Source organism: Chenopodium album, chromosome 6 (genome assembly GCF_948465745.1).
Source record: "Chenopodium album chromosome 6, dcCheAlbu1.1, whole genome shotgun sequence".
Lineage (NCBI taxonomy): Eukaryota > Viridiplantae > Streptophyta > Magnoliopsida > Caryophyllales > Amaranthaceae > Chenopodium > Chenopodium album.
The window spans coordinates 64,873,549-64,888,934 of NC_137839.1; the positions used below are offsets into that span (position 1 = coordinate 64,873,549).

The window sequence follows — 15,386 nt, forward strand, 5'->3', positions numbered from 1 at the left end:
GTGAATCATAGAAGCATCCTATGCTTCAAGTATGTGCAATTTGATCCTTAATAATCTTCCTTGCTAGAAGCTATTCTTACCTTCACATGGTAATTTAGTATATTGTTTGAAATTGTTAGCTATATTAAAATTGCCCCCTCTATTCCATTATATTTGTCACTGTAGACTTTTTAGAATTACTGATGAATGTAACTGATGAGTAGACTTTAACCAATTTTAGGTTCATATAGTGGGAATAGAAAAAGTCTGTAGATTTATGCTATTCCATGTCTTACATCGTTTTTTTGGCAATGTCAGACAACCAGAACTGCCAACCAAATAAACCATTAGGCTGTTAAATTGAGAGGTTATAGCACATTTATTGCACAACATCTTTTGTTAACAAACAGTCACAGGAAGCTTCCAATACTACTTAAAAATAATTATCAATAATTAGTCCTAAATACAAATAACTACAGTAAAATTCTTTTCAAATTCTATGCATTTAGTTCCTATTATCAATACAATTAAATTCTAATTAAAATCAAGCTCAGGAAATGCAAAAGTTTGAAACTGAAACATTGGTCTTAAACAACACTATATATCTATATATACATGGTTTATTCTCTGTCATTTCTCCCAACGCCATCCAAAGTCTCTTTCACTTTTAAAAAAGGTCAGTATTGTTCAATAAACAAGTATTATATCACATTGGTCATATCCATATCATTTCTTAACTTACCCTTTCTGTTTTGCATTGTACATATATGTTGATGCAGAGTTTAATCATGAAGCCAGAACAAACTTCACTCGGGAAACTAACTCCAAGCACCAAAGCTTACAAAGTAAAAGCCAAATTGATAGAAAAATCACGGCCACAACAATCACCAAACAAGAAGCGCAACCAACGCCTTGTATTTGAGGATACTAAGGTATGTTCACTTTCTTACTAGGCACTAAAAACACTACTATAAAATATACAATTGCTTGTAATTCTGCTATCGGCCATTAAATTAAAAAAAATGAGAAAATAAAATATCTCATTCACAGATTTAATCAACAACAAAATTACAAAAAAAAAAAAAAAAAGAAAAGAAAAAGAAAAAAAAGGGCAACTCACAACTTCAACAGCTAAAAATCGCTTACATATTAATAGGTACAATATATATAAACAATTTACATAACACTATTGTAAGTTGTGCACGGTAACCATCTTAGAGGTACTCTTTTTGGTGATGAAATAAACACTTTCAAGGACTTCCTCCAACTAGGGAAAGAATATGAGATCGCTAATGCTCCACTGAAACCAATAGATCCAAAGTACCAAAAAAGAGAAAATGACTGCCAGTTGACATTCGGCAGACAAACGATCATCAAACCACTAGACCCAATTGCAGGTCCAGTTTTGCCAAATTATATCTCCATCAACTCAATTCCAAAAATCAGCTTTAAAAATGAACGCTTCGGTAAGTACAGTGCTAACCCACATCAACTTTATTAGTAACGACACTTTATGTAACAATCACTAACCATATGTAACATGTCACATAGATTTGCTTGTTGTTGTCCTCTACATAGAAGAGGTAAGGAAAGTACCAACATCAGGAGGAAACATGATGGATGTACGTGAAATCATAGTCACTGACCAAAGGTACATAAACAATGACAATAACAACCTAATATAACAATGTGTTACACCATTTATACAAAACTCCAAAACTATCCCTAGCTCTATATGCCATGATAAACAGCACTGAACAGCCGTTCACCATCTCAATATGGGGAGGCCTTGCTGTTATTGACACTGAGAAGCTTGCAGGTTGGGTGCTAAGCCCAATAGTTGCAGCCTTCACTCACTTACGACCAACCACATATAAAGGTAGCCTATGATTTCTTCTCAAATTGTTAACATACCTTAAAACACTGAATAATTAAAAACCTTTAAACATGTAAGGTTCTCCCTTCCAAGCTCAATGTCAACTACTATCATCTCAGATCCTACGAGGAAGGAAGCACATGCTCTTCGAACATGGTAAGCAATGAAAAACACAATGCACATACAATATGTAATGCTAATCAACTGTACTATATTCGTTTAAAACATCCTAGGATGAAAAAAAAACAAGAAATACTTCTTGACCAGGCAATAAAAATACTGCACATCAGAACACCATCAAGAACAACAACAGCAAAAAGTATAAGTGAAATTGAGCAAAAGGACAACAACCCCCACCCTGCTGCATAACTAATACCTACCTATTAACAGATAACTAATTCATTTTCATACATCGCAGGCTGGAAACACAATGCAAGAAGAACGTCATTGGATACAAGCCACAATCCCTGATGCTTAGTTGGAAAATCTGCTTGCTTATCTAGGATGTAACAACTGTGGAAAGCGCTGCCAAGAAGTAAGGGACACAACTTTCAAATGCCTACACTGCTTAAAAAAATAAGCACTACCACAGTCAAGTAAGAATCAATTTGAATCAACCAATTCAACAACTACAATAACCAAAATACTAATGTCCCTTTACACAGGGTAAATTTCACATTCGATGTGAGTGACGCCACTGGGACCCTAAGACTCACTGCTTTTGCTAAAGACTCCGAAAAGCTCATTGGTCTCCCTACTTTAGAGATATGTGAGAAAAAATGGCGGTAAGAACAAAAAAAAAAAAAAAAAAAAAAGAAAAAAAAAAGACAAAGCCCATATACATCGAATTATTACTCAACAAAAACAGTAACTTCATTATTACCAACCTGAGGACGAAGACCATAAATTTCAAAATTGCACCAACAACTTCTCTTACTAGAATCGGGTTCCTCAAATGGGCTATCAAGGAGATTGAAATTTGACTAAACATGTAACAACTCCAACAAAAAAACAACAAGCAGTTGTTTCTCCTTAAACGACCCCTTATCCTTAGTTACCTTATGCTTAGTTATATATTTATATTGCTTTAGTACTACCAAGGGAAAAAAAAAAAATGTGTCCTATAAGGCACTTTTTGCAAAACATGATATATATCTATGTACTTCTGTAGGGAATATTTCAAGCATTACCCCTAGCTTGAACCCCACTGTGATCATACACTAAAGTACGGTGGCATCCAAAGGGAAGGAAGCTAGTGCAAAAGAGTCGCCAACAAGTTTTAGGAACTTGTAAACCGTTCACAGGGTGAAGGTTACACCCCTTAACGATCCAAGAGATCGTTAACTCCAATAGGTCAGGAACCATGACTGGTAGTTCGGGGATGAAGGTACAAATCCAACCTAAAAGAGATTGAACCTGCCCTAAAAATAGGCCTCTACTTTATTCTGATCGTTTTCATCTCCGTTTTCTAACTAACATGCAATCAATAGGATTAACCCTAAACCAGTTTAACTATGTTGGTTGAGTATTAATGCACAAATAAACCTATTATTGGCGATCACTTGAATTATAATTATATTAACCCTAAACAAGATTATTAATTATCTTATTAAGCGTGATTACAAGTACCAATTCCCTTTAAACATGCATAAAAGGCGTGATCAAGCAATAACAATTAATATATCATCAAGAAACAACAATAATAATCATCATAAAAATAATAATAAATAATAATAATCATAATTAAAATAATCATGTTAATAACAAAGCATAATAATAGCAAGACCCTAGGCATGATACTAACAAGATTAATAACAAACCCTAGCATGTCACTAAACAATAAAGATTAAAGCTTTAATCCTAACATGAATATTAGGAAGAGAAATAGAAAGCATCATAATAATCATACTTGATTTAAGGAACTTATTCTTTACCCTAAACATGATACTAGGAATTAAAATAATAATCTAAACATGATTTCTATATCATTATATCAATTAAACCATTAAAATACTTACTTGGATGCCTCGTACCTCTTTCTAATAACAAAATACACACGTTTACCCTAATGCTTTTTTTCTACTAGTGGTAACTTCAAGGAAAATAATAAAACAAAACAACTAAATTAAATAATTGAAAGAGAGATTTGGGACCAAACCCTCAGAAATTAAAAACCTTTCACGTCTAGGACGAATACAACTTCGAATATGGCTAGGTGTATCTAAGTCTTGCGAATGCGGAATTTTGTATTTGAGAGAAGGCTAGTTTAGAACAGAGAGAGAGAGAGTAATCAAGAGAATCTTGATGAGAGTTGGTGAAAATTGATGAGAATTGAGAATCAAAACGGAGTTTTTAGGAAGCTATTTATAAAGAAAATCAACCAAAAAGATTAAAAAATCAAAACAGAGTTCTGACGCGTAAAACGGAGGTTAGCGCCAGACGCTGACATTAGCGCAAGGCGCTAACGCTAGCGCCAGGCGCCAAGCTTAGCGTCAGGCGCTAATGCTGGCGTTTGGCGCTGACCAAAATATTGACGCGTTTTCTAAAATCAGATAGAAATTGCCGTACAGGAGGATAAAATCGTATTTTCCTAAAAATATTCTTTAATTTTGATTAAAACTCTAAAAAGTCAACAAAGGTCAATTTATCAATGTTAATTGAGTTAGGAATGAAAAGAACCTTCTAGAAGAATCTAGAAGACTAAAACCATTCCTAATTGCATTAGCAATGATAAATCTATATTAGGCCCTCCTCTAGATCATTGGGCCGCATATGAGGCTCAAACCGAGCCCAGTTCAGTAAATTGGCCATAACTTCCTCAATATTCATCGGAATTGGGCTTATAATATATCATTGGAAAGCTCTTTTCAAGCCCTATCCAACCACACTACTATTGGACCCATATCATGGACCAACCGAACTGGATTGACTGTTTTCTTAAAATAGGTTTTTAAAAAACAGAGAGAAAAGAAAAGAAATTAAAACTATTCGCAACACTAAACTTTCCACACTTTCACTTCATTCGATTATGATTCGACGTGAAAGGTACTCATCACCGGGTTTGGTTTTGGGGAGACACAAATGGGTGTCTACAACTTCGTAATATTAGGCTTCATCTAAATTTATGTGTCATGTAAGAACTCTTTAATTGACATCGAATAATAAATGGCAACGTAGGCTGTTATATAGAAACACCTCCTGTAAGTTCAATAACAAGAACATTGCACCACTCCAACATGATAGTTACAACACCAACTCAACGCAGCATAAACATACAACTTAGGTTGTAATATACTATACAATTCACACACACAACTAATTTACAATTGCCTTTACAAAACACCATCACACACCCGATTGATTTTTTTTTTTTAAAAAAAATCTAACAGAAAATGAAAGTATTAAGCAAATAAAAAACAACGCAATATAAACAAGAAAGGGCGAGCCGCTCCGCGCGCATCGTGCGCGTTGGCTCCCCTAGTAAAAAAAATCAGGAAAAAGCTTGAACCATTGGAGTCCTATGTGCCATTTATTATTATTGTTGTAGTTATTATTATGATAAATCTAATTTCTTGGGTATAATTCCAATTCCATAATTTTTTTACTAAATAAAATTTAGAGTAATTTTTGTTGTTATTTTTGGGCGACAAATTGAATAGTACGGTATACACAAGAAGAGAATAATTCTCTAAAATTTACCCGTGTATGTAAAAATAATTATTTTTATAACAAGGCTATCTATGTCTTTTTAAGTTATTTTGTGGGCGTTAGTCAGATATTCGAGGGCGGCGTTTAGTTTACCACTATTTTTATGAATAAATATATTAAAAAAAAAAAAAAGAGTGAGATGAATAAATAAAAAAATAAAAAAAAATAAAACAACAAATAAGAGCCATAGTAAAGTAGTGATTTTTTACCCTTAAAATTTCTAAATCAATTAAACTGAAATTTATCGTTCCTAATAGCAAATTACCAAACTAAAAAACTTTATTTATATATTAGGTTGATTTCCTTAAATCTTACTCTATATGCCTCATCTATATGAAATTAATAACTTAATTTGATATTTAAATGTATACAAAATCTATAAACAAATACAAACTTAAAGTATTTTATAAAAATATATTTTTAGTGAATATTCAAACGTTGCTCGGACAAAGAACTAGTTATTTTCCCATTCCCAACTCTAAAAAAAAAAAAAAAAAAAAAAAAAAAAGACCATATCCAATGAGTTTAAGCGGGAAATTCATTACGGAGTATTAAGTAAAGCAAAATATAATTTCCATTTCCTCTCTTCAAAACCCTCATCTCTCAAAAAACCCTAATAAAAAAAAAAAAATCACAAAATTCTCCCATCATATTCTTCCTTTCACCATGGCAGGCCAATCTCAATCTCGAACAACCAAACAGCAACAAAAGAAAGAATCAAATACTACTTCTTCTTCAACACCTCTTACTAATAATAATAATAATAATACTAATAATGCAGGAAAACCATTACCATCAATAGGATCATCAGTAATCCCAATAATAAACAAACTTCAAGACATTCTTTCGCCACTCGGTTCCGACGAACTCTCTAAAATCCCTCTCCCTCATGTTGCTGTTGTTGGTAGTCAAAGTAGTGGCAAGTCCAGTGTTCTCGAATCACTTGTTGGTCGTGACTTTCTTCCTCGTGGTTCCGATATTTGCACTCGTCGTCCTCTTATTTTACAGCTTGAGCGTCGTACTGTCAAAGCGAGTACTAGTGACAATGATAATGACAACAATGGTACGAGTAATGGTAGTAGTGGTGGTGTCGTTGATGATGATCGAGAGTGGGGGGAATTTCTTCATATGCCTCAGTCTCGGTTCTATGATTTCGCTCGTATTCGTACTGAAATTCAGGTTTGTGTTTTTAGTGCTTTGTATTATTATTGTTTGATCGTTTAGGTTTGTAATTGCTCTGTCTCAATTTAAGTACGTGTTACATTTGAAACAAAAAAAATTACGTGCGCCGTATATAAATTTGGGATGGAGGGGGTAACAAACCTAACAACTTATACGTGTACTTGTCAATGAATTTAGTTTAAATGTTTATATGTTCACGAAATTTAGTCAATGATTGAAACTTCCAAATTAAAATTGGGTGCTTTTTACGATTTATATGATAATTTTAACATTTGATATCCAATTTAATCATATGTTGTCAACGTATATATGCTAAATCCAACCTATATATGCTAACAATTCGATTCCATTTATGCTACTTATTAATTGTTTATGTTTGTATTAGTTTTCCTCAATCTTTAGTCATTTTATAGAGTATATGGCATTACAGTACAATTGTGTGACAAAAACAGAATTTTCAGTTGTAATTCATTCATGATTAAGAGAAAATTACTTGAATTGTGAATCCTATTTATATATGCTAGGAATTATTAAACCCCATTTATATTTTAAAGCTATATATGCTATCAATCCGATAAAGTAGTTTTCGATTGTGGGAATCCAACCTATATATGCTAACAACACAATTCCATTTATTTATGTGACTTATCTAATTGTTCATGTTTGTATCATAGGCCTGTCAGTATTTGAACTGTTTCTTGCTAGTATATAACTTTTTCTTGCATATATCCCATTTTCAATGTTATGAAAATATTAACAAATTGACAACATATTGCATTCAGAATCAACTCACTAATTTAAGTTAGTAAGTAACCATATTGCTTAATGTGGGAGATTATCTAGCATCTGTGATGTGGTTGCAGGCTGAGACGGAGCGAGAAGCAGGAAAGAATAAAGGAGTTTCAGACAGGCCAATAAGGTTAAAGATTTCGTCACCAAATATTCTGAATATAACACTGATTGATCTACCAGGGATCACTAAGGTTCCTGTTGGAGATCAACCTAGTGACATAGAAGCCAGGATTCGGAAGATGATAATGGACCATATTCAGCAAGAAAACTGTATCATTTTAGCAGTGAGTCCTGCAAATTCTGATTTGGCAACTTCTGATGCCATTCAAATGGCCAAACAAGCTGATCCTAAGGGTACTATATATATTTCATTTAACATTTACATGCCTATTTTGAATATCTTGTCTGATTCCACTCCCATTTCGATTTTATGACTTCATAGACATATTTCATGCACTTTGACAGGTAACAGGACAATTGGAGTCATCACTAAGGTACTTTTTGCGCGGTTATATTTCTCTGTTTATAGCTAATCATATCGACCTTTGAAGGTAAATGTGTGACATATGTTTTGCTGCAGCTTGATATCATGGATAGGGGTACTAATGCTTGCAACTTCCTCCGTGGAAAAGTTATCCCCCTTCACCTAGGTTATATTGGTGTGGTTAATCGAAGTCAAGCGGTATATGTTCCAACTCGACTTATTTAATATGTTGTCTGCTCTCTGTATCTAGCTTTATATGGTAATTTTCAGTAGATGAATAGATACGTGGGTATGTAATTAATATGCAATTTTTTTTCCCCTCATATGTATGCTTATAATCTCTTGTGCAATTTCAAGACATTAACAAGAATAAAAGTGTTGGTGAAGCGCTTAACTATGAGGAACAATTCTTCCAGGATCATCCTGTAAATCTTTGTCTCCTTATCTGTCTAATACAAGTAGTTATTTTCATCATATTGCTTTAAGCTCATTGGATACCTTTTAATATTGAAGGAGTATCATAGTATTCGAGATCGTTGTGGCATTCCTCAACTAGCAAAGAAATTGAATGAGGTCATTCTTATCTCTTGATTAGTGTGTTTTTTTATTTTTATTATCCTTAGTCACCATACAAACATGTCTTCTATTCTGTTTTTTTTTTTTTTTTTTTTTTTTTTTTTTTTTAATTTTTTTTTTAATTTTTATTTTATTTTATTTTTTTTTCAGATTCTTGAGCACCATATAAGAGCAACTCTCCCAGCCTTAAGGTCCCAACTTCAGTCATATTTTCGATCTGTTGAAGGAGAAATGAGGTCATATGGAGATGCCATGGATTCCAAAGTGGGTGCAACCACTCTTTCTAATTACTCAGTCAATACCCTTTATCATTTTCAGTGTATCATGCTCTTAATTACGCTCACAACATCTAGTCTGAAAATTGCATTGGTCCAAGTATACAATGAGATATTTTACTTCAGAGTTTCTTATCCTATCTATTTTTCCATAGTGGCTGTGTTCCTTGTTTAGAATTGGTGCTAGAAAGATAGTTTCTTTTTGTAAGAAGTTAATGAATCATTAATTTAAGTCAATTATTTTGTTTGTTCAATTACCAATCCAGCTTTTCTGATGACATTTTGCAGGAAAAACAAGGAATAATTGGAGCGCGCCCCCATTGATCTTGTTGATCAATTTAACAAGTAAATCAACATGGCACTTTTGTAAATAAAGTGAACAGCATTCGTCCACATAATGAGGGCCATGAATGGTGTCACCTACTCAGCTGCTGAGTAGGAAGGAAGGTAGTTAACGCTGTTAGTTAATGGTAGCAAAGAGGCGTTACAATAATATGTGGTGCACCGTCAACAAACGTGAAGTCCTCATCCCATGGATTTGTCTTGTTCATATCCACATATCATGTGGAATTCAAAAATCCGCACTTACCTCTCTGCTGCTTTGTTCTTAGTCCATACTTCCACATGAGTGAACTCGCAACTAGAAGATTGAGGTGAGTGATTTTGGTATCGCATCAATTGTTCAATTAGTTTAAAATATTGGATGTGCCAATAAGGCATATTATGTGAAAGTGAGATTAGGCTACTACATTCAATCAAGGTACCTTTATATACTTAAAAAGCTGTTACAAAAAATAAAATAAAAACCTTTATATACTTGAAAAAACTCAACTGGACTAACAAGGCGTGCTAAGCCGCTTGTCTTTGGCCCAGATTTTTCATTTAAAATGTAGGCTAAATATACAAAGGCCATATTATACTTTTTCAAGCCATATGTTAAATTGGAGTTTACAATTTTTCAAGCCATTTGTTAGCTAGTTGGTTAATTTAATGTCAACAAGGAACCTACAGTTTACCCGTACTTTAATTAACTCTATAGATGCAACAATGAAAATTAATATCACTAATGAGTTTACTCGTACCTTCATAAAGTTTATAAATACAAGGTAGAATACACAAAACCATTTGATGAATATAATTGTGCTTAATATATTCATAACAAGCACTAAACAGGTCTGTAAAATAATTAAGCAACACCTGAATTATAAACATCGGTATCAAAAACAAAGCAAATGAAAAGTGAATATTATGAACTATATAAGACAATAAAAATCCAATAGAAATGAAATGCATCTATATACACAATAAAACTTTATAAATGCAACAAAGGTGATCAACATAATTACGCTTATTGTATTCATAACAAGACATAATGAATTTCAAGAACTAAATAGGTATTACAAGGATGGGCATTGATGGTTGTTTGGTGCATTGATGGTTTCTATGGGCATGGGCCATATGGTAGGTGATGTTATAACGATTGAAATAGTCGTTAGGGTGCGAAAAATCAACTGGGCAAACGGTGTTACAAGGAGCTCACACGTAGACGCGCACAAGTGGCATGCTTGCTGAGTCAAACAGTGTTCAATTACATCATTGCCCCAGGTTTAATGATGGAAAAGACAATTTTGCCCTGTTGATTTACAAGTTATGTCGATCAAATAGATCAACTTGTATTTTGCGGAATAATTGTGCTGGACATCCTACGGAGCTATAGTGATGGTAAACTTACTTCCTTTTCCTATAATCCCCTCTATCTGATACATAAAGGAGAGTATTTTTGTCTGTGTTGCTTGGAGCTTCAACATAACCAAAATTTGGGTCTTGAAGCTTTAATATACATCATTGTTTATTTTGACACTTAGATATTATATATTCGACCAAATTCCTGCAGATTGTTATGTTATAGTCTATTTTTTTGAGTTCTTGTTTTGAGTTTGTCAGTTGTATACTATATTTTAATGAAGTATATGCTTTGGAAACAGCTTTCTCTTCATTGATTGAGGGAAAGAACCACGAGACATCAACAAAAGAGCTGACAGGAGGAGCTAGGATTCGCTACATTTTCCAGTCAATTTTTATAAAAGCCTTAGAGGTATGAAGAATGTTTCTGCAGCTTTAACTCTGGTATTATGAAATAGTAGTATTTGCATAGCAAAAATGGTGGTATGTATTAATGTTCAAAAGTCATTCATATCTCCGTTTTCTGTTTGAAGGAAGTTGATCCTTGTGAAGATCTATCTGATGAGGATATCATAATTGCGATTCAGAATTCTATGGGCCCAAGAAATAAATTATTTGTTCCAGAGGTGAGTATATGGCAACTACTTGATTATCTGGTTGTAAATTCATGAACATATCCATGATAGCATAAATTTTCATTATGTTTTCAGGTGCCATTTGAAGTTTTGATAAGAAGACAAATCGAAAGGTTGTTAGATCCTAGTCTCCAGTGTCTTCAATTTGCATGCGATGAACTGATGAAGGTTTGAAGCAAATTTAATTTGGTCTATTTGCATATAATTATGCTAGTAAGTCATTATGCGTTCAATGTGTGCTCAAGTTTTTTGGGAAATTACATTTTGATGCAGATGAGTCACTCTTGTGAATCAAGGGAGTTGAGAAGGTTTCCAGGTTTAAAGAAGCGTATGGATGCAGTGATGCTGGACTTTGTCTGTAATTCAATGAAACCTGTGGAGAAGAGGATTGTGGACACAATCTTCATGGAGGTTTGTATTATCACTTATCTTAAGCTGCCACACTATACACCCTGATGTGTAGCTATATGCCTATATCTATGTGGACATTCATAACCACAGTAATAATTATCTCAATTACTTAGAGATTATATGATGTACGCTTTGAATCTTTGATCTCCCCAAAGTATCCGCTTTATGCAAGAACAACACTGCTAAATTGAGTGTAAAGTTGTCATGATCTTGCTTGTGCTGCCAACTCAATCACCAAACTGTTTTGCCATGTGCCAACTTTAATAAAATTAAATGATCTGGAATAGATTGGGATGAACTATGAGACGAATGAACTTCAATGCCTAGAGTCTATTTTCTTGATTCCTTACCTTAATCCCGTTAGCAGTGGATATTTATGCAGTCTTAGCATGGTGGGAGAATCTAACAGAAACCTGGTCTACAACATCACTCTTCAGAGTTCAGACTAATGGGTGTTTGTACATGTGTGCATGATTCTAATTTTTATAATGGTTTGTCATATTCTCTGTTTCAGGCTGATGACATAAACACTTCTCACCCTAATTTTATTGGTGGACAAAGGGCAATAGTGGTTGCAAAACAACGTATCCGTGCTTCTAGGGTACAATGCTCCCCATCTTTAGCGAGCAGCAAACATATTATATCCTGTGGTTAATATAACTGTCTTTAATACGTATCATCAATGGCTAAGGTTGCATTTTTGCTTGTGATTTTAGGGTATTGTTGATCTTGAACAATTGGCTTCACCAGATCGTTCTAGTCAGAACTCTCAGAAGTATCAATCAGTGGTGGTTGAGAGATCTGGATCAGTTGGTAAGTCCTCATAATGAACATGCGACTTGTGCAAATGTATATATTAGGTAAAATTCTATAAATATGTTATCATTCACTAGAAGTCTAGAACACAGTTAATTATTCTTGCATGATGCTATTGACAAATGTATATACTTTTGCAATGTGATTCTTCTTATTTGAATTACTGTGTGCTTTGTTAAAGTACCCTATTTCAGTTTTCTACAAAGGTCTAACTGTTTGTGGTAATAGGAATGATCTTCATGTTTTAGGGCCCGTTCTGATTTACTAAGCAAAATTGAACTGAACTGAACTGAATAGAGATGAAATGAATTGTTTATGAGAGAAGGAAATTATGAACTGAACTGAACTGAACTGATTGGAGCTGATCTGAAATTAAGCTGAAAAGAACAGGCCTTCAGTCATGCTATAAAAATGTATGTTGGCTGGTTGCTAATTATCCCATGAGACCGTCTCACTAGATAAACTTTATTAAACTACCAAACTTCTAACCTCTTTTATTGGCTTCTGAGTATCTTTGTTTAATATTCTAACTAAGATGGTTTTTGTATGCTTTTCTAACATATGCTTTTCATCTTTCTTCCGTGACTTTTGCTAATTTCTGGTTCTGGTTTATGTGATAGGTGGGCAGACATCTCAAAAGAAAGTTTTTACACATGCAAATAATAATTCCATGTCAGATCCTTCAGCAACATTTTAGGGCATGCCGTTTAAATTTTGGAACCAGTCATCTAGTGGAACACCTGTTGGAAATGATCGATATAAATCTGACACTACCTTCCAAACTCCATCATCCATTAAGCTGGTAGAGGTATGTAGCCTTTTAGTTTGTGTATCTCTTGTCGCCCTCTAGGGCCTGCCTGTTCTGAATTAACTGAACTGAACTGAATTGTTTATGAGAAAAGAAAATTAGGAACAGCTGAACTGAATTGAAGTGAAATTAAGCTAAAGAGATTTGACCCTTATTGTTTTTCTTCTTGTCGGGGGATAACATATTGGTTGGTATAAGTGCAGCCTTTAGCATCCATAAGGCCTACAGAGGATCCAACAGAAGATGAGCTAACAGAAGTACTAGTAACACGAATGCTATTAAAATCTTACTTCGATATTGTGAGAAAGAAAGTTGAAGATGATGTTCCCAAAGCTATAATGCACTTTCTGGTACAAGTGCTTAAACTTCTGTTCTCTGGATTTTTTTAGTTTTTGATTCCCAAGTTTATAGTCATCTTTAACTTGCTCAGGTCAATCGTATAAAAAGGGACCTTCATTCGACCTTCATTCAGGCCATTTGTAGGTACTTCACTTTCATCTTAATTCGTCAAGCAGGATGGATGAACTCAAACAAGTTTGTTGGTCAATAAATTTCCCATATATATTCTCATTGAACGATTGAAGAGGCTACAAAAAAAGACTGATTATTTCATTGATACCATTTCTGAATCCTTAGTGATTGAATTTTTAAGCCTTAATTGGACTATTCTCATGACAGGGAGGAACTACTTGAAGAGTTATTGGAGGAAAATGCTGAGGTTGTGAAGAAGAGAAAGCGTACGAGTGAAATGTACAGGGTGTTGCAGCAGGCTGTTCAGGTGTGTCTTGTGTTATACTTCCTCCGTTCCATTTTAGTGAAATACAGTTAGCTGTTTAAGGCTAATAATAGGCTTTGTTATGAGTTTGTAGGAAACATTAGTTAATGCATCTGCATTTAGTATTCACTTATTTTGACAAAGGTATATCTGAAGTACAAGGATCATGTTATCAGATCGAATTGAAGTATAATGATTTGAACTGTTGTTTGTTTGATGCTGCTGCAGACCCTTGAGGAATTCGAGTCCAACATTCCATCCTCGAAGCCAAATAGCTACCAAAGCCAACCACAACAAAGCAGCAGCAACAAATTTTCAAGTGTATCGTTGTCTAGGAGTAAAAAAGCTCAAAGATTATACTACTCTATGGAGCAACATGATATTGTGTAACTTGGCTCCAATTAGGCAGATATAAAAATTAGACAACTCTAAGTAGCCTTTCAGAACAAGCACGTCGTCTTACAAAGATTTCTTCTTTTTTTGTCACTTTTAATTTATTTGTTTTTTCAATTGTTTTCTGTAAAAGGGCAATGGTCCTGTCATAATGAGTTTCATTCTAGTCATGGCCTCATGGCTGCTTGTCTTTGGATAGGAAGGGTTTGGTCATAGAACCAATGCATTGTAATGGTTTGCCATGTATCACCTAGAAATAGGTGCATTACTCCTATACTTTTGAACATTTAGTGAAAAAAATTTGAACATTTTACAAAAATATGAACATCAAGTAAAAAAAAATATGAACACGTCACAAAAATGAACATAAACATGCAATTTTTATGTTCATATTTTATAAAGAAATGTTCATTTTGTATACAGTAAATGTTCAGTTTATATTACAAAACTATTGAATTATTACGAGTTAGACAAACTTCTTTCAAAATTTGTTTGACTTGCAATAATTAAAAATTTGTGATTGTTCATATTTTTTTACTAAATGTTCAAAATTTGTTATTGTTCATATTTTTTTTACTAAATGTTCAAAAGTATATGTGTGGTGCATTGCGATTGTTCAGATTTTTTTTAACTAAATGTTCAAAATTAGCGATGTTCATATTTTTTTACTAAATGTTCAAAATTCGTGATTGTTCAGATTTTTTTTACTAAATGTTCAAAAGTATAGGTGTGATGCATTGCGATTGTTCATATTTTTTAAATAAATGTTCAAAATTTGCGATGTTCAGATATTTTTACTACATGTTTAAAATTTACAATTGTTCAGATTTGTTTACTAAATGTTCAAAAGTATAGGCTAGGTGCACCATGGTGCATCTTAAAATTTGCGTGTATTATAATTTATAAGTCATTATACGCACTGATCCAACCCATATGCAATGCCCATAATGTTGGACTGTATTGTGATTGTGTGTTGCCATTATTTTTGTTGTG

The 15,386-nt window shown here is 33.6% G+C and overlaps 1 protein-coding gene across 1 annotated transcript; it reads left to right on the forward strand.

The window, feature by feature from the left end:
• The first annotated feature begins 6,229 nt into the window (after positions 1–6,229).
• On the forward strand, positions 6,230–14,760 carry LOC145637062 (dynamin-related protein 3A-like). The gene is made up of 20 exons (XM_081688575.1): positions 6,230–6,742; positions 7,609–7,891; positions 8,003–8,031; positions 8,118–8,218; positions 8,377–8,446; positions 8,535–8,594; positions 8,748–8,865; positions 10,538–10,594; positions 10,858–10,967; positions 11,089–11,181; positions 11,266–11,358; positions 11,464–11,601; positions 12,116–12,202; positions 12,318–12,414; positions 13,038–13,089; positions 13,150–13,225; positions 13,429–13,575; positions 13,656–13,708; positions 13,904–14,003; positions 14,229–14,760. The coding sequence occupies exons 1-20, from the start codon at positions 6,230–6,232 to the stop codon at positions 14,388–14,390; spliced, it is 2,439 nt and encodes an 812-aa protein (XP_081544701.1). The 3' UTR covers positions 14,391–14,760.
• The last annotated feature ends 626 nt before the right edge of the window (positions 14,761–15,386 follow it).

What these genes read in the sequence shown, in the direction of transcription:
- LOC145637062 (XM_081688575.1), top strand. Translation starts at nt 6,230, where the DNA reads ATGGCAGGCCAATCTCAATCTCGAACAACCAAACAGCAACAAAAGAAA. An exon ending in CAATTGGAGTCATCACTAAG is followed by an intron (nt 8,032 to 8,117) that starts GTACTTTTTGCG and finishes GTTTTGCTGCAG; the next exon opens with CTTGATATCATGGATAGGGG. An exon ending in TTCATTCAGGCCATTTGTAG is followed by an intron (nt 13,709 to 13,903) that starts GTACTTCACTTT and finishes TTCTCATGACAG; the next exon opens with GGAGGAACTACTTGAAGAGT.